Source organism: Clinocottus analis, unplaced genomic scaffold (genome assembly GCF_023055335.1).
Source record: "Clinocottus analis isolate CAN_PGR_092001 unplaced genomic scaffold, fCliAna1.0.p SCAF_8, whole genome shotgun sequence".
Taxonomy (NCBI): Eukaryota; Metazoa; Chordata; class Actinopteri; order Perciformes; family Cottidae; genus Clinocottus; species Clinocottus analis.
The window spans coordinates 17,159,564-17,179,154 of record NW_027176240.1 but is presented as its reverse complement, the minus strand read 5'-3'; the positions used below and the strand labels follow the sequence as shown (position 1 = coordinate 17,179,154).

Here is a 19,591-nt window from a genome sequence, read left to right as displayed (position 1 = left end):
TTGAGCGCTGTCTTTGGCCAGTTGTCTGAGGTCAACTGCTGCCTGCGTTTTCCCCTCAGTCATAACTGGGAATAACTTTGCCCCCTTACATTCTTGGTGGATGGGGACACAGTGGTGTGTTGGACCCCAAACTGTAACATCAGAAGAGGGACTTTATTGTTTGTGTTTGATTGTTTTACACACACACACACACACACACACACACACACACACACACACACACACACACACATATATATATATATATATATATATATATATATATATATATATATATATATATATATATATATATATATATATATATATATATATACACACACAATATGTATACAAAGAATACAGTACAAATGTCCCCATATTAAACAAAAAAGGCAATACCGTGGCTAGTAAAAGCCAATAAAATAAAGCGACAACATTGGAAATTGTCACTTTCATCAGAATGGGGAGTCTAGTGAGCAACATACAATGTGTACAAAATACAATGTCTCAAAAGTGTACACACAATGTACAATTCAATTACATCATATACATGATTAGTCATATTTCATGACGACTCTCATCATAAAATGACTGAAGGATGTAAACAGTTTTACGTACAGGACTCGTTACGGAACAGGTCACGTGTTATTGTTTAGAGCAGGAAACTGTCGGTTACGTCTTGGTCCACGCAGCAGCAGCAGCAGCCGGGACACCTCTCTCGTTGACGCGTCTACGGCTTCATTCTGACCGGCATGACTGCGTGAAGTGAAGGGCTGCTTCTCCGGTGGCAAAGGAGGGAATTTAATTACCAGTATGTGTAGAAGCGGGATAAACAATTCCGACACGCACCTCGCTGGCGCGAGCTCGCGAGGCAGCTAGCTACCGTAGCTCACGAGCCCGTAGGGGGAGCGAGCTAACCGCTGCTAGCCGGGCGCTCTCTGGCTACAGTCATCCTCCAAGACGTGGAAGTTGATCCATACGTGCGTACGGCTGCCCAGCCAGTGACTCTAGCCGCTCTTGTGTCACGTCAAAGGGACCAAAATGGAGCTGTTCCAAGCCAAAGACGAATACATCCTCCAGAGCGGGGACCGTGCTCTGTGGTGCAGCCGAAAGGACGGGACCATGACCGTCAGACCAGGTATGTACCGAGGACAGCTTTCTCGCCATTTACCTGAAACTACCGCCCGGCTGTGTTACCTTGAAGCACACGCTGTGTTATTGTCGTGACCTGTCTGGAGCTGGCGAACATTATTCTTGTGGTGGCTTATTTGTCGCCATTGTAACGTGACAGCGCACCTCGGCAGATGAGTCTAATCTCCCACTCGTACCTGCCGCTCACTAATCTCTGAAATAAAGTGTTACCGAAATAACGTAATAACCTGGCTGCATCAAACCAAACAAGTCGACTGTTGGCCGCGCCATTACACCTTAACGTCTCTCACTCCCGGGGCAACACCCCGACCACACTCCTAACTTCTGGCTTCGTTTCTTAGTTACACTCTGAAGGGTGAACTCCTCTGTAGAAATAGTGGGACTGTAAGGAGGCAAAAGTAACGGGTGTTTTTTGTTGTTTTAATCATTCTTATGAAATATCTTCTCTTCTAATATGGCGAATAATTAGAAATCCATGACCACTGTGACGTAATCCGTAGTACAATACAGGTACAGGCGTGTTAAAGTGTCTCAAGCAACCCTTGGGCACGTTTACATAGCCCAAGTACTGCTGGTCATGACTGTGACAAATAATTGCAATAATTGAATTTAGTCTTAAATACAGCGGGCTGTTGGGAATTACACATTGCTGAGCTAAAGTAGAAGTTTTCTCCTGAGAGTCGCCAGAAGGCAGCGCGTGTTGTCAGTAGAAGTAGTGTGGCTGTGCAGCCACCCAGAACAGGTTTTTAGTTGCAACACTGTTTCATTATTTAATTGGAAAAAGGGTTTCCACTCCTCACTGGGTTTCCACTGCACTCCCGAGCAAACAGTGAAATAGTTCCACTGTGTTCCACTTGTTGAGTGAAGATGGTTTAGTATTTTGAAAACATATTTGTTTGTCTTTCATTTATGTGCGGGATGTTTTCCTGTGGGCCCTCTCAGCCAGTTCCCCTGTACACAAATTGTTCTGACTGGTAGAACAGGAAGAGTCATTGTCAGAGGCGGCTTCTCAGTTGACATCCATCAACCTTCGCCACACCTCTTTCACGTTTTTCCAATTTCCTACACTATCATGTATAATCCGTCACCAATGCCGAAAGCATTCCAGTTTTACTATTAGTCACCGACTTTGTACTTACCATGGTGTTTGAAAATGTTAGCACACCAAGTTTTTTAGGTTAAGAGAGGTTTTACTGGGTATTAAATAACTACTTTTAGTGTTACCATGAACGGTTTTGTGGTACTTTCTGTTTAGCTAACTCAGTCTTAGTGTGAACATTTAGCTGTTTATGACAGAAAAGATGCATAAACTCAAACCTTTCAATAAAAAACTGTGGACTCCAATAAACAAAATATCCTACACAGCCTTTCCTGATGTTCCATCTTCACATTTCTGTTTCAGCAACCGACCTGCTGTTGGCTTGGAATCCAGTGTGTTTGGGTGTGGTAGAAGGTGTCATTGGAAAGATACAGCTTCACACAGGTGAGTCGAGAATGACAAACCTTTTTGAGTATTTCCTCCTTAGTTATGTGTTTCTTTTGGTCAGAGCACACACATTCTTACCAGTATTTCCCATCTGTGGATGCTTGAGTAACTAAATCATCCAGTGCACAGCATGTTTCTTACTCACAAGGAAAGGTGTGAGAAATTGTGTGAAAGCGCTTTGGAATTTGTGTCGTTATGAAGCCGAGTGAGCTGATGGTGATGATAAGTCAGATTTTGTTGTTGTCGCCTTGTGCTCAAACCTCATACCTTTTTTACAAGAAAACACATGAACGATTATAATATTCAAATAATTTACATTAATTAACGTAATTTTGATATTTGATTACCAGATGTCATGTGTTACCTATATTAAAAATATCTGCAAGTGTGCAGCTACTTTCTTCACACCTCCGAATGTGAAACATTCTGCACCCATGACGCAACTCTCCCTTCGTCTTTCTCCTCTTGGCAGACCTTCCACTGGGCCTTGTATTAATTCGACAGAAAGCACTGGTGGGCAATTTACCAGGCGACCACAAAGTCTACAAGATCACCAAGATAGCCGTCATTCCTCTGTCAGACGAAGAGCCTCAGGAGCTTGAGCTGGAGGTGTGTACACTAATGCTGTAATGTTTTATTCAAGCATTCAACCCCCCCTCCACGCCCTCCCAATAATCATTATAAAGGTGCTTGTGAGAATACAAAATTGTATTGAATTATTATATTTAAATCTATCTGTGTGCATCATTATATTATTCCTCTCCGATAGGCTGACAGTGAAGGCAAATGAGTTGCTGGTTTTATTTGTTATTTTTTAAATGAAACGATATTTTTTTATTTTCACTCACATATTTAGAGTGTAATAGATAGCAAAGGCAGTTGAATATGACTAAGATTTTAGTCTTTCAGGGAAGCTTCATGGATGGTGAGAAAGAATATTTTCAAGTGAGTAAATCCGGAGGAGGATGAACGTTCCTGGTTCGGCTTTTTAGTCCCCATCCTGTTGTCCATTGTCATTGTGCAACTGAATGATCGCTCCACCCCTGTTGTACCTAGAAATCCCTTAGATCAATGTAACTGTTAGATTGTTTACAGCCTTAGGTTACGAAAATGAGAACCATATAGTGTATTTTAATTTTTATATATATATATATATATATATATATATATATATATATATATATATATATATATATATATATATATATATATATATATATTCTTTGAGTTTTGGCTGGTTGTAGTGGGTAGTCATAAACATTTTTTTTAAAATGTTTTTTGAGAAGTCAAATTCAAGTATAATGTCCTCAGCAAATCATCTTTTTCAGCTTTGCAAGAAGCATCACTTTGGAATTGATAAACCAGAGAAACTGGCCCCGTCTCCAGATGAGTCAAAATTCTTGATGAAAACCTTCAGCCAGATCAAATCTAATGTGGCTGTACCCACCAAGAAAAAGGTATTTTGTCGTTGTAACTGTATTCAAATGTGTTCCGCCATCCTCAAGCCAGCATACTACTTTTCTTTTGCACTTTTAAAGTTCTCATAGGATTTTACTTTCTTTGCTTTTTCAACTTATTGCTCTTTTCTATCCACTCGTCCAATCCAGTATTCCCCTGCCTTCCAGGTCAAGGAGAATAAAGAGAAGGAACGCCTGGAGAGGCGACTGCTGGATGAGCTGTACAAGATATTTATGGACTCTGATTCCTTCTACTACAGCATGACCTATGACCTGACAAACAGTGTGCAGCGTCAGGGAGACTCGGAAAAGTCCAGTTTACCCCTATGGAAACAGGTGCGGACATAATCTCATCTCACACTCTTTGCTCATTGCTCTATTTGTTTTGCATATTTGCAGTGTATAGCAAAAAACCCATGCATCTGACATTACAGTAATTGTTATTTTTTATTGAAGGTGGATGACCGTTTCTTCTGGAATAAACACATGATCCAAGACATCATTGACCTTCAGGTAAAAACTCTCCCATACAGAAATGTAGTGGCACTGTTAAGGTTTGTTTCTCTCAGCTGGCACTGTTGTGTAAGCATGGCAGTTGTATGTGCAGAGTGTAACGAGAGCTTTATCAGAGGAGTATGAAAATACTCTTTGAGCAGACCGGCTAATGGCTTTGAGTTATACAAAATTATCTCCTTCTTGGATGCAAAGTGCTCCATTATTGACCTGACCAAACATGTTTTTATCTGGTCCTGATGTTGTTTTTCACTTTATGAATGCTCCAGGTGCCAGAGGTGGACTTGTGGGTGATACCGATTATTCAGGGCTTTGTGCAGGTGGAGGAACTGGTAGTGAACTATAATGAGACATCCGATGACGAGCGGAGCAGCCCAGAAACCCCGCCACAGGAGGTCACCTGTGTTGATGACATTCATCCCCGCTTTACTGTGGCCCTTATATCCAGACGTAGCCGCCACCGTGCAGGTAAAGCCACAGTTACTCTCAGCTTGGCCCAGAGCAAGGTCCTGCCAGAGCTCAGATTGAGCCAAATATGCAAGTTATGTTGTGTAATTAGTTCTGATGATGTTCCCACATCATATGGTTTCTTTCACACAAAGGCTTCGAGTAACTCGGCAAACAATTGAGTTTTTATTCTCCTCCATTGAAGCGTGATCTGCGATATAAATAATCTGAATGGAGTGTATGCATTCTTCTTGCCCAAAGGGATGCGGTACAAACGCAGAGGAGTGGATACCGATGGCCATGTGGCTAACTATGTGGAGACAGAGCAGTTGATCCACGTGCACAGCCACACGCTGTCCTTTGTCCAGACTCGTGGCTCAGTGCCGGTCTTCTGGAGCCAGGCGGGGTACCGCTACAATCCGCGGCCACGCTTAGAGAAAGGTCAGCAGAACTACACCATCTTGCATACAGTCCAGCAGAGAGGGCCTTAAAGAGGTTTTGTTTAAGTAAAGTGCACTTCTACTTTTTTTCTTTTATATAGTTTACTGTGTGTTCTCTTTGGACTTCACACATTTACACACCGAATATAATTATCTTGTCAGTCATTGGTCCTTGCTCCACTCGTCTGTAAAATTACTTTTTTGACTGGGAGTTGGAGGAATTATACATATGGATTAAGGGGAATTTGCTGTAACTTCAGATGAATTCAAAACTGTTTTAATGAAACAGCTCATCTGTCACCAAGTTATAACTATTTGTAAACTAGATCTCTTGGTGTCTTCAGCCAGGTTCAATTATATTGAAATAATTTGTATGTTTTTGTTTCAGGAGAGAAGGAGACCATGTCTTACTTTTCTGCTCACTTTGAAGAACAACTTAATCTCTACAAGACGCAGGTGAGCTTATGCTCTCCGTTATTATCTGTTTTTGACTGCATCGGTCTTGTATTAGGATTGTTTTGTGCATTCACTAATCACAAATGTGGTTATTCTGTAAGCTGTAGATGCAAATAGTGGCCTAACCAACTACCATGTGCTTCATATCAGAGCATCCCAACGAGAATAGATCATTACGATAAGTCAGCCAATTTAGTCGCACTTCCTGTCACATGTAGCTTATTAGTGTGTTCTAAAGGAAAGGCTTAGCGGGACAAATGTTTTACACAAGGCTGAATGACGGTGCTTTTTATTGTCTTCTTCAGGTCATCATTAACTTGGTGGATCAAACTGGACGGGAGAAGATAATTGGCGACGCATATCTGAAGCAAGTCCTGCTTTACAACAACCCAAACCTCACATACGTTTCATTTGACTTTCATGAGCACTGGTAAGAGAAACACTTTTCTCAGCGGTGTAATCTTATTTATGAATGTAGTCCTCCTATTTTATACCACGTCGCATATACTTCCACTTTATGCTTCTTATATCCTGTTTCTCAGCCGAGGTATGAAGTTTGAGAATGTACAAGTACTGACGGATGCGATCTCTGATCTCATCACAGACATGAAGTGGGCCTGGTAAGTGTTTTTTTGTGGAGAAATGCTGATAACATTGCTGCTGCCTATTTCATCAAATATGATGTGAACCACCAGGCTACAGTGCATGTTAGAAATCCAGTTTCTTATTGGGTCAAAAATTGTACTTCCATAACTGCATCCTGTTATCTATGTATCTTCCTCTGTCAGGGTGGATCAGGCCGGAGTCATCTGCAAGCAGGAGGGTATCTTTAGAGTCAACTGCATGGACTGTCTTGACAGGACCAACGTGGTCCAGGCTGCTGTTGCTCGGGCGGTGATGGAACAACAGGTGAGAGCTGTTCCCTGTCTGGGCTAAGGCAAATACATTACACACACACACGGCTGACCTTTGATGCTCGTACAGCAAAGTTGGCAGACTCCACCCTATTCATCTTGGATTATAGTCAATGAGTGAATACTAGAGTAGAAATAAAGGCTGACCTTTCATCATGTGTACTTGCAGTTTAAACAGAATCCCAATGGACAAAAATGTATCTTGTGTCTCCCTACAGCTAAAGAAACTGGGTGTGATGCCTCCAGAACAACCGCTGCCTCCCAAATGCTACAGCATTTATCAGATCATGTGGGCCAACAATGGAGACACCATCAGCAGGCAGTATGCAGGCACGGCAGCACTCAAGGTAACGCCATTGCCTTTGCATACACATTCACATCTGAATCAGTGTTGCTTGATTAAGTAGGCCGTCTTTTTTTGACAGTCAGTTGTCAAGTGGATAGTCTATCAAGGCATATGCTTTCTATAACAGTGGAATTTATACATCAGCAGAGCGTACACTGTTTCAGTAGATTAAGCACACCAGAATGACAAACATGAACTCAGGCTTTTTGAACTTGGAAACTTACTGAAATCAGGGGCGTGGGGGAGGTATTAGTCTGTATAAGGTATGTTTAACAGACACTGTTTGATCTTTTTTAGGGAGATTTTACCAGGACAGGAGAGAGAAAACTGGCTGGTGTGATGAAGGATGGCGTCAACTCAGCCAACCGCTACTATCTGAACCGCTTCAGGGATGCTTACAGACAATCTGTCATTGGTATGGAAAAACAGACACATTTTATAGCTATGTATGTATTCATACTTATTGATCGACTCCTTTGAATCCTCTGCCTCTCCCTGCAGACCTCATGATGGGCCTGCCAGTGACAGAGGACCTGTACTCCATCTTCAGTAAGGAAAAGGAGCATGAAGAGAAGGAGAAGGAGAGCCAGAGGGGCGTGCAGGAGCAGGTCAGCCTCCTGTTGCAGACCTACATGCAGCTTTTGCTGCCAGATGATGAGCAGTTTCATGGTGGTTGGGCCCTCATCAACTGTGACATGAGGTTTGTGTCTACCTGACATGTCTTCTTCACTATTTATATGATGTTTTCAGTAGTTTCCATGACACCGCATTCTCATTTCCCACCAGCCTCGTTGATGCAAACAACAAAGATGTGGATGTGCTGCTGCTTCTGTCTGACAAAGCCTATTACATTGCTTAGTAAGTTTGACTTTTACCAACATTGTTCTTTTAGAAATTGTTGTTATGGATTCACTTATGTTTGCATTTATTTTCTTGTAGCTACGATGAAGAAGCAGATAAAGTCAACCAATACCAGCGTCTCAATTTAGAGGGTTTGGAAAAAATCGAAATTGGTAAGAAGTTCGACTCAAAGGAGAAGTGAGGGTTCTTGTACACCCACTGAGTCACCCGACACTTCCTAAAAGTGTGCTTAACAGTTTCTCAGTAACCTTTTAGATATATCTCTGTCCGTTTATGATTCATGCAAGGAAAGTGCATCACTAAAATGGAAGTTGCATTTTTTTCTTTTGCAGGTCCTGAGCCTACTTTGTTTGGGAAGCCGAAGTTCTGCTGTATGCGTTTGCATTACAAGAGTGAAGAGACCAGTGGCTACTTTCACACACTGAGAGCAGCAACACGGAATCCTGAGGATGATGGAAAAGGTAGGAAGTAATTCTTTAAACGGACAAAAACAGGAAACGCTTTAGAACGTGAACTGCTTTTATTGGTTGAGTTACTTATGTTGTGACATATTTCAGACACATTACAATGCATAGCTGAGATGCTTCGCATCACTAAACAGGCCACAGGGCTGGACCTGCTTGTGGTTGAAAAGAGGCTGGATAGGTAAGCACCAGTCCATCATTATTAAGATGTAATGAAGATAATCATTTGCAGCCATTATAGAACAAATCAAACTTTTGACCAATGACGAGAGCTGTGGTTCAGGTACTTAATGTTGTTTGTGTCACAGGCGGCAGAGCAAACCTCACGAGGACATAATGGGCATCCAGAACAAACCTGCTGACCAGCTCCAGGGTAGCTCTGGTCTAGCTCAGGGCAAAAGTTTCCTGCTCAACAAGTTCTCCTCTCTTAATCAGAAAGTGAAGCAGACCAAGACAAACGTAAATATTGGCCAGTTCAAGCCCCTCGGGAGACTGAGCAACTTCCCTAAGCCTGACGTAAAAGTCAATTTCCTAAAACCCACCATGCATGTCAACCTGTGGAAGTCTGATAGTAGCTTGGAGACCTCGGATAACAACCCTGGCACAGCAGCCCTAAAAGATATCGGTGACGGGCACTCTGAAGTCTCAGATGACTCTGATTCCTATAATTCTGACCCAGACCACCTGTGTTCTGGTTCTTTAGAAAACGTGGACTATGTGCTGCCCAGCTGCGGCATTGTAGCATCAAACCCACGACTGGGCAGTCGCTCCCAGTCCATTGGCAGCGTGGAGCTCAACATCCCCTCTGTCATCAAAGTCACTGGCTGTGATGAAAAGCAGGAAAGCTTCTCTCAAGTCAGTGATGAAAACTCCCCAGGGGCCGCCTCGGTGGCGGAAGAAGCCATTCTGATTGACTTTGGTACTCCCATTGATGCCTACTGCCACCAGTTTATCCAGGATGCGCAGACCAAACCGGTTGAGGTGTTTGGAGAGCAGCCACCAGCTGCTCTCCCCCAACTCAAGCCTGTGCAAAGTAAGGCCCTGGCAGACTCCGACAAGCAGCCCCTCTCCGAGCCGCAGCATGAACCGGAGGAGCCCCAGCTCCCCAGGCCGTCCCAGCTTGACGTCGATTCCACCACCTCCGGTTCCAACCTCCTCTCCGTCCAGCAGAAGCCCAGCTCGGCAGCCTCGGGAGGCTCTCAGAGGAGTCTGTGTTCACAGATGGAGGGCAGCCTCGGCCCTTCACCTGCCGACAGCAACGGCAGTCGCGTGGTTTCCCCCTTTGCCAAGATCAAGAGCTCCATGGTCCAGGTGGCCAGCCTCACCCAGGCGGGACTCACCCAAGGCATCAACTTTGCTGTGGCAAAGGTACAGAAGAGCCCAGAGCCAGATGCTGTCAACGAAGCCCAAGAGAACGAGCTAAAGGCAATGTTTACACAGTGCCAGACCAGGATCATTCAGATCTAGTGCTTTCACTGTAGCAGGACTGTGTGGTCTAACGCTGTGTAGAAACTTCTTGTATGGTAGCAGTAGCAAAAGCTTGCACATAGCGTCACTACTCGGCCAAGAAATGCGCTCTTAATGCCCTTTAGTCAACTTCGTCCATGTTTAATATTGACAGTCAACATGACGTCCAACATGACAGTGACCATGTTTGTGTACACATCATTATAGATTTCATCACTCTTAGGATATCCCTTTTGCCATGCAACCTTGCACAATGTCCGGTGTTAAAAACAATTGTTAGAATTCCCACGTCCAATTTTAGACTGTAGAGTATTCGATTGAAGTAAGTTTATGTACATACAAATCTTAATTCACTCCAGATATATATATTGATATATATATTGCTACTGTTGAAGGAAATTATTCGGTAAGTGCAGTTTTCTTCTCGGATTTCAAGGAAATTTTCATTACGTTTACCTTAATAGACGCATAACAAGACAAAATAACATATTTAGGTTTTTAAGACGTTTTAAACTCATGTACTTGTATTTTGTGCATGTGAACATGTCACTATCCTTAGTTTGAAAAGTTATTACACTCACAGTGCTGTGATGGGAGCTTAACGGTAACTGAGTTTTGAGGAGGCTCTAGCTGTACATTGAAAGACCGGTCTGACTTTATCCTGCACTGGTCGTCCTCCTGCCGGTGCAGATCACTTATTGGCGTTTGTGATTCTCGGCTTCGTAACAGCCCTTGATTTGTAACAGTTGTAGAATCCAACCAAATATCTTTTGTGATCCCCAAAGGGCAATTCTGTGTTAACTATTACTCCTTGTATAGCTGTCAGAAACTAGCCAGGCGACACACTGTCGGTAGTTATCCTTTGTGATATCAATGTTGTCCAGTGTAACTTAGACAATATGCCGTTATAAAAATAATGACAACACAAGACCTTAGTAAGAGTATCCTGGTTGTTGATATGTACAGTGAGTATCATGTTTATCTGTTCCCTGAGTAGGGCCTTCCCTTATGACCTGTAAGGGTTTGTTTGAAGCGAGTCCTCAGCCAGCGGTGTACATCGGCGTTGCATGTTGGACAAAAATAGAAAAGTAACATATAGTAGGTTTATATGCAATCGCACCCATCCAATTATTAGAAACACTGACGCTTTATGCACTCCCCGAACTGAAAGCATATTTGCCTTAACAGGGAATGGAAGTGGGAGTATGTATATCAGGTATTTATGGCTAAATCTACCTTTTTAAGTCCATCATTTACATGTTACATTTGGTGTACTGTATAAAAGATCATGTTCAGGGTTACTGTTCGTCATCAAGCTTTATCTTGGGATATTTCATGCACTGGTGCATACATTCTCCATGGAAATTAGCAACTTTGGGAGATGTACAGTGTGTTGGCTGTGTGTGTGAATATGTACAGTATGTGTAAACTAGACATACCTGCTTTAGGAGCGTTCGCCACAGAGCCCGACTTATATTCATGTGCTATAAAGCGTGAACATAGTCCCATTTATCTGTTAACCTCAAGAAGTGAGGTTTTGTTAATCATCCGTTACACTTTACAGTTGTCATCCAGTGAAAATGTCCTCTGTGACCTTGTTAGTCCTCCAGAACAAAGCGTAATGAACCATGGTCACCTCATCACACTGCTTTCTATATATCTGTCTATTTATGATAAATAATAATGATCTATTTTACTTTGAGCTGAAATATCCCAAGGTAAACAGTTACACATTTATTTTGTGTTATATTTGCCTGTTTTCCATTCAGCTAGCTTACCAGCAAATACAAAGTGGGATACTTGTGTATTTTATCTGACTATAATTGTGTTAAGTGAGATTGTAGCCGTGTGTGCGACATCTTATCGTCATGGACCCTGCTGATAGTGTGTGGTGCTGCCAAAGCTTTAAAGTAATAGCTGTAATGCAAAGTTTTAATGCTGAGGTTAAAAGGGTTTTGTTTTTTTTAAACTTCCTGCAGGATTGCAAACACTGGAGCAGTTTGCAAGCAGAGCGGGTCGTAGTCTGTCCCTTAACTTGCTGAAAGGAACCGTAATCCTCAACATTCCATATATAGACCACAATGCTCGAGTGTGTGTGTCTGGTTTTTATATGCAAAAGCTGGCCGTTATATTTGATCCTGTATTTGCTGGGTGAGATTTTCCTCCATTTCCATTTTGTTTTTACACCAAGTGCTTTTGCGACCACCTCCTCCTTTTGTCCGTGGTTGTGCGCTCCCTCATATTAGGACCCCAGACCATGACAAACCATCATGTGACTCGAGGTCTTAAAGCATTTGATTTGCACTGTTTGAGCACATTTTTCTACCATGAGCACCATTTACGTTTGAATGTTTGTGGTTGTCTTTCCTCTTTACCAACTGACTGTTGTCATTGTTTTCCACGGTGTACTGAGATTGTATTGTATATTAAAGTATCCTATTTATTCTTATCTTCTTCATGTGTTTTTACTTAAAGTGCGCTGTACACTTTGTCGTAGATCTTTCATTGAATAATAAAAAAAAAGGTTGGATATTTTCTTTGTCAAATAAGAAGTCTTCATGTCAGCATTTCCGACAGTTGGTCTTTCTTGCAACGAGCTATAAATACTGACTCAAGAACATTAATAAGAAATAATTCTCCAGAGTCCATAACTTTATTTTCATATTTGAGGTGGCAATCTGAGTCAAACCACTGGCATGGTCCTCGCAGCAGGCTGAGACATTAAGGCAAAATAAGTGTAGTAAGTGAAAATATATTCAAGTCTTGTCTGCAACTCGGTTCCATAAAGTTGAACACAATGTGAACTATATGACACATGAAAAACATCTTTATTACAAACGTTTCTTTTTTTTTTTAGGTACCAAAAAGAAAAACTAAAGCCGTCTTGTTTGATCACGGCTCGTTGCCATTGACGCACTTGTTCTGCTCCATTCGGCTCCTCCGCAGCATCTCGATGTGTTTGGCTCTGAGCCAGCTGTCTCTGGACAGGGACGTCTGTCCCAGACTCAGAGACAGCAACCTGCGGACGGACGTGCAGATTAATACAAATCCAACAACTGCAATAACATTTTAGTTTCCCGGCCGCGGCACTCCTTAAGTCAAACAGTGAGTCAAAGTATTAAACAACTATTTTATTTGTGTTACATTGACCCCAAGTGATTGTTCCTGCTTATGTTATCTGGCATTTCCATTGTTGGTCATAATGGTTTGTTGTGTTTTAACACTTTTCAAGAAGGATTTACAGGCTGCTGCTGTTATTATCACTTGCTAAGTAAAAATAAAAAGGAAAGAGCTGCAAAAAGTAGCTTATATAATCTTAGTCACAGCCCACCTCGCCACAACAAGCATCCTGTGGAGGTCCTCAGCAGAAATGCTCTGGGGGTCGTCCTTCCTCATATCCACAAAGTCATCCTCAACTGACTGAGGACACCAGAAACAAGCTGTTAAAAGACACTCTAATGCACACAGACTGCTCGTTATAAACAGGGCTGATAGGTACACCATGGAACAAAGAAGCAGTAAGCAACTAGTTCCAACGTCCAGGTTGAACCCGGGGTTCATGTCACTAACTTGTGACTGCATGTCTCACCTTTGTCACTTCATCGGAGATGCTGTAGTCCAGCAGCCGAGCCACGCTCAGGTACATCCTGAACTTGTTCAGCTGGGAGGCCTGCGGGGGCATGTGAATGCCACCGAGATACTCCTCCATGTCAGGTGGGGCGACCTGAGACTGTAGGCGTATATGGCAGTCTGACTGTGGAGTAACGGACAAAGAAATATTGACACTGTGCCAGGAAAGAACTTTGCACAAAGATAAAGCTAAATGCAGCTTCCATTTTTGGGTGTTGCTATGGAAAAGTAGGCTCTGCCTGCCGGGTGTACGCCTAGTTTGGCATGTTCTCAAAACTTCAAAGCAGGCCAGACGGGAGCAAAGTCCTTGGCGAGCTGACCGTGAAGCGCTAGAGCAGCTGGAAAGTCGGGCCGATCATCAGCCAATGGCCGCTCATTGTAAACACAGCCGCGCGCTCCTGACTGCTAATCAACCCCGGGAGTCGTTTACAGCGCGCTGCCCTTCACTGCGGGGGCTAATAGATGGCCGAGCCTGACGCCTCTCCCAGGATTGTTCCTTTGGCACACAGCTGCCGCCATGACAACCCATTAGACCAAACGCACAGGAATAGCACACGGCACATTCCTCGGGCTGTTCGCAACAAAGTGAGACCCGAGCTAAAGCCGCCGGCTGGAAGGGGTTGCTGCAGCCAGCCAATAGCGGCCGAGATGACAGTGTGACGCCGGCTGGAAACAACCTCCAGCGTCAGACGAGACTCGTCTCACGAGAGGCTGAAAGAAACCTAAACCCTCCCTGAGCATGGCCGGAGGGGGAAGCGAAGGGGAGGAATTAGCGGTGGTTAGTGGTGAGTTTTTGTCCTGCAGTTGCGCGCCTCATCCCTCTTTGTCCTCACCGGCAGCAGCGAACGGCCCTCTGACGCGATGAGCACGTTAATATTGCAGGGGAATTCCATCTGGTGGTAGTTGAAGTCATAATCAACTTTCTGCCACGAGATCAGGTTCCCCAGGGCCGTGACGTTACGCACACCTACGAAACACAAACACACGGAGAGGAAGGGCCAACCTGTTTAGAGTTTGCTCAATCGAATCACACAGACAGAGCCTACAGCCAGAAGGTAGTAGTCTCAGAAGCCTCACCTGCTGTATCCAGCTGTCCCTGCTCCAGCTGGGATTCATCCAGGAAGAGGGAAGTGTTTCTGGCCAGCTGCAGGGCCCCACTCTGTAGCCGGTTGGCCACATAGTCCTTTTTTGGCACTAACCGCATCTGGTTCATATTCTGGAGGGTCATGCCCAGATAGTATGACTGCAGAGGGGGGGACACTGTCATTGTCTTTCATTGCAAATAAAGATACAAAGATGAATTAACCTTGCAGTTGCTGGAAGAGACGATGTTTACTCACAGATGGCACAAGCTGCTGGATGATCCCGTAGAAGCGCTCAGTGAACGAGGCGACCATAGGACAGCCGCTCAGGTTCAAGGTGAACTTGCCCAGTGGGAGTACATCCCTTCTACTGTAACTACAAAAAGGAAAAACATAATTTGTGAAACAAAATTGAAAGAAAAAAACAGCTTTGGCTTTAGCATGAAGCAACAAAGAGAATAAGAGGGTTACTGCTTACGTACACGTTAGAGACAAGATGCAGGACGAGGTACTCGGCAGCCAGGGCGTCTCCCAGGAGGACGTGAGTGAAGTATGCGAGCAGCTCTACCCTGACGGCGGCCATCTCACTCAGCGTCGAAGATAAAACTGAGAAAGTAAGTAAAGAGTTTAAACAAGTCCACAGGCTGACAACAGACACGTGTGCCTTTTAGAAAGGGTCTAGTGTGGAGGATGTGGTGGCATCTAGTGGTGAGGGTGCAACTGGAACTTCTGCCTGAGTACAGGTGCAGCTGCAGTCATACTACACGTTAATGTTAATATAGTCCAAGCTCAAGAAATATACACCTGTAGGGAATATTTTCTGAAGATGTGCAGCCCTTTTTAGGTGCTCGAAAGTCAAATTGTGTTTGTCCATGTTTATACAAAGACTGTGTCAAGGTTTTGCAGAGGCACGACTGATAATACTAATATGTAAAGCTGTTGTTCTCTCTTTTCTGTTTGCAGCATGTTTTACCAAAAAAAAAAAATGTTGTTTTTGTTTTTTCAATGACAATTAAACAGGGATCCGTTTGCTGAGTTGAAGACATGTTTTTACCAATCATTACTCAGTCTTCCTCTTGTGGGAGGAATCCACACGCATTTGCAAAAGTGCAGGGCAACATGTGTCAAAACAACCCACCCTTGGTATGCTAATCGGTAGAATTGCAGCTCGGCTCAGTGTCATGCGTGGTAATGCAAAATGTTGTGCCCCTGAAAGTAATTTGTAGAAGGCTTCGTAATAAATGTGTTCCCAGATCTCTTCCGACAGTGGTTGTTGTTTTTAGTCATGAAAACATCCGTGCTGATGTAGTGCAAATAGCCTCGTATTTTTAAAAAAATGGAGGTTGAAATATTCATGATTACTGGCACTTACAGTCATACACACACCCACACTCGGGGAAACGTCTACTATGTGTCCTTACAGGCACTGTTGTCCTCCAAGGTGGCGGCCGGAAGCAGGGGGTTGTTGTGTGGCAGCGGCTTGACGTGCAGCATGTGGAGGCGAGGAACGAGCGAGGCCGGCGGGCTGTGCACTCTCTGCTCCTCTGCCGTCTCCATGTCGCCCCCCGCGGGGTCCAAGAGGGACGAGGAGGCGTCTCTGTGGGGACACGCCGAGAATGTGCAGTGAGCGCACCAACGCCGAAGGAGGGTGAGGGCGGGGATCAAACTAAATTCTGTGTCTCACTTACTCGCTGGCCAGCGCACTGAGAGCAGGGCTCACGGAGAGGATTCCAAAGACCTCCACTGCCTCGTTGAGTTTGAAGCCGTCCCATTCCTCGTACACCTGCCAACAACACGCACCGTTCAGCTACTGTGGTGTCGACTCTGGAATCCACTCGTGGAGCATGTTTGGGGCGAGAGGCTGAACGGGCGAGGAAAAAAGAGACCAAACCCACCTTGAGAAGGCAGGAGGGGCCTTTCTCTCCCGGTAGTGGGAAGTTGAGGTCAAGAGGGGTGGCAGATGCCGCCTGGCTGGAGGGAGCTTCCGTCTCCCGTCGCTTACAGTCGCCATTGCCATGAGGTTCTGTTGAACTTTGAGGACCTGCCGCGATAGGGGGAACAGAAAAATATCCAATCATGATATACAGTCATCCAAGATGTCAAATGTATTTCGTCTGAGTAACAGATGTACATCTCTGGTGCACCAGCTCTCTCCAGCTGCTGCAATTAGCAGCTTTCCTGCATTTCCCAGATTGCTTAGCGGCAACTCTAATGTTACGTTCATCTTTGGGTTATACGAATTAATACAAATTTAAAAAAAACTTTACTAAAAAGGACTTTACAGTAGTAAAACACTGAATGGACCAGCAGCTCATACCGGTGTGCAGCTCCCTCTGCTTCTGCGGTTGCGTGTCCATGTTGTCATCGTCGTCCTCCTCGTAGCTACGTTTCTGTCTGGTCGGTGCATACGAAGTGGAGGGCACCACACGTGCCTGGCTGGAGCCGGCGTAGCAGTGCGACAGAATTAAGGAAAAACTGGGGTGCATCCGACACACATGAAGAGCATGTGACAAAAGTCTGGTGTGAGGAGCATCTTCCAACACACAACCTGGACACAGATGAGGATATCTCTTTCACCCACGGACTTTCTCCGGGGATCGGCACACAGTAGAAAGTCTGTCTCTCCGCGGTCACCGTGCTTCTGGAGTTAAAATCCACCTGGAGATAAACATGTTAAGGGCACCGTCAGCAACGCTGAAGCTGAATTGAGAAATGCATTGCTGCAGAGCGGTACTCACCCCACATTCCGTCACATCTTTGTACTTCCCACATCGCAACACCTGGGAATAGTCAGACAGTCAAATAAGACAACATTGATAGTGATGACATTGCAGACAATATGAATGCAAAAAAATAAATATGCGGAAAAGTGAACACATGAGAAGGCTGCACATGTGTAGGGGGAGGTCAAAGAAGCGCTTACTTTAGCCTTCGTAGACGGATCGACCGCCTCGTATGCTCCCATGTAGAACTCGGGGTCAAACATGTCTTGGATGAAGCAACGAAACTTCACCAGGCTGTTGGGCTTCAGGTAGTGAAGCGGGACATCATTCAGAGACGGGACCTGCACCGAGAGGAAGGCGGTTGTCATTTACAAGTGTCGAAAGGGGCCGTGACGTTTGACGTTTACAGGCATCTATGTGGCATTCACTCGGCGTTACCCAGGTATGAGCGTCCTTCTCTTTCAGACGATCTTTAAAGAATGCCACGACTTTCGCCTCCCACCCAGAGTTTTGAGTGTTCTGGGAAGCAGCTGGAATAATCAACGAGAGCAAAATATTACTTTTTATTTTAGGGAACAGAAAAACTAACTGGCCTATATAATAACACAACAACCATGAGAATAATGAGATGCATCAAAATACACATTTTCCTATACAATGTAAAACATGATATATTATAAATACAATTAAAAGGAGTTTGGAAGTAGGTGGATAAGAGGAGTTTAACAGAACATCATTCATATCTTTACAAAGAAATGTCACAACTAGCTGTGTTTGGGACTAAAAAGGCTGACGTATCCAAACTAATCCGGTGCATTCAGAGCAGTTGAGACGGTTTTAAACGACTTTAAGACGCTTTAAAAAGGACCCCTGAATGCATCACGTCGTGGATTTTCCATGTGGATGTGTGCACAAGAGCTCTAACAGAACCAATTGCACGCGCAGCACTACACACATCTCGTGACGACGAGAACAACGTCGCCGGAACAAGTTTCAATCCGCACACTATTTAACTGCTGTTTTCTGTTTTCTAAAGTCTGCACGCGAGGAGCATGGCAGCTAGCATGGTACAGAGCCACACGGCTAACTCGCTAGCTTCACAAGTCAACGTTAGTTAGCTGTCAAAAAAGTGAAGTTCCGGCGCGTCTCTCACCAAACATCCCTTCAACAACACCGAGAGGGTCGTTGATCCAGTCGTGTGTGGAAGGCATCGTTCCGCTGAAGAGTATAAAACGTGAAAAAATGTAAAAAAAATATCCGTGAAAACACTTATTTGATCACTTTCACACACACACAGGATGGCAGAAGTGAGGGCGGGAAATTTGCGTCACCAGTCGGAGAGCGTCGTTCGTTAGTTTTGAACACGGGCACCGACCGGAGCGCGGAGCTAAAATGAAGAAGAAAGGAGACAACGTTAATTGGTAACTTCAGAAAGAAAAAAAGTTGTAATTTTGATATACTGTAACAGATATTCTACAAAGAATAATTCAAGAAGAAATACGTGTTATCGAATACTATTTCAGTATAATAACTAATATTAATGAGACAATGGTGTGTATTTATTTGTATTGTGTGTACATATATATATATATATATATATATATATATATATATATATATATATATATATATATATATATATATATATATATATATGTATATATATATATATATATATATATATATGTGTATATATATATACATATATATATATATGTATATATATATATGTGTGTGTATGTATGTATGTATGTATGTACACACACACACACACACACACACACACACACACACACACACACACACACACACACACACACACACACGCCAGTTGATTGCGTTAATTCACCAATTCGTTGTTTGCTGACCACCAATAAACATCAAGAAGAAGAAGAAGAAGAAGAAGAAGAAGAAGAAGAAGAAGAAGAAGAAGAAGAAGAAGAAGAAGAAGAAGAAGAAGAAGAAGAAGAAGAAGAAGAAGCAGGAGGACTGAGCTGTCACAACGACAAAAAATACAGTCAACGGGCCGGATGTTTGAGTTTAGGGTGGTGGTGTTCGTGAGGAGGCCAGTCGTGTATGCTGTGTACTCTGTTATAATGATATAATTAATTAAAACAAATATCATCGATTATTTTAGGCCATTAGAAGGACACAACGTTGCACTGTTTGCT

At 43.7% G+C, this 19,591-nt stretch overlaps 2 protein-coding genes across 4 annotated transcripts; one reads left to right on the top strand and one right to left on the bottom strand.

Moving 5' to 3' along the window:
* The first annotated feature begins 664 nt into the window (after window positions 1–664).
* inpp5f (inositol polyphosphate-5-phosphatase F) lies at window positions 665–12,439 on the top strand. 3 transcript variants are annotated; one of them, XM_068568207.1, is made up of 20 exons: window positions 665–1,120; window positions 2,537–2,617; window positions 3,093–3,229; window positions 3,949–4,077; window positions 4,246–4,413; window positions 4,534–4,590; window positions 4,860–5,058; window positions 5,299–5,478; window positions 5,866–5,933; window positions 6,239–6,363; window positions 6,476–6,553; window positions 6,722–6,842; window positions 7,066–7,194; window positions 7,491–7,608; window positions 7,695–7,893; window positions 7,980–8,051; window positions 8,133–8,206; window positions 8,387–8,515; window positions 8,612–8,699; window positions 8,827–12,439. In XM_068568207.1, the coding sequence occupies exons 1-20, from the start codon at window positions 1,024–1,026 to the stop codon at window positions 9,983–9,985; spliced, it is 3,408 nt and encodes a 1,135-aa protein (XP_068424308.1). In that variant the 5' UTR covers window positions 665–1,023; the 3' UTR covers window positions 9,986–12,439. The 3 variants fall into 3 exon arrangements, with proteins under 3 accessions (XP_068424308.1, XP_068424307.1, XP_068424309.1); XM_068568206.1 differs by having other exon boundaries at window positions 4,228–4,413; XM_068568208.1 differs by lacking the exons at window positions 665–1,120; window positions 3,093–3,229 and having other exon boundaries at window positions 2,558–2,617; window positions 4,228–4,413.
* A 355-nt stretch (window positions 12,440–12,794) lies between these two features.
* Window positions 12,795–18,763, bottom strand: mcmbp (minichromosome maintenance complex binding protein). The gene is made up of 16 exons (XM_068568128.1): window positions 18,574–18,763; window positions 17,859–17,950; window positions 17,621–17,761; window positions 17,436–17,477; window positions 17,266–17,355; window positions 17,015–17,150; window positions 16,593–16,738; window positions 16,386–16,480; window positions 16,119–16,294; window positions 15,180–15,303; window positions 14,956–15,073; window positions 14,693–14,858; window positions 14,449–14,582; window positions 13,575–13,739; window positions 13,317–13,405; window positions 12,795–13,004 (listed from the first exon to the last, which is right to left on the bottom strand). The coding sequence occupies exons 1-16, from the start codon at window positions 18,629–18,631 to the stop codon at window positions 12,878–12,880; spliced, it is 1,899 nt and encodes a 632-aa protein (XP_068424229.1). The 5' UTR covers window positions 18,632–18,763; the 3' UTR covers window positions 12,795–12,877.
* Window positions 18,764–19,591: the final 828 nt, after the last annotated feature.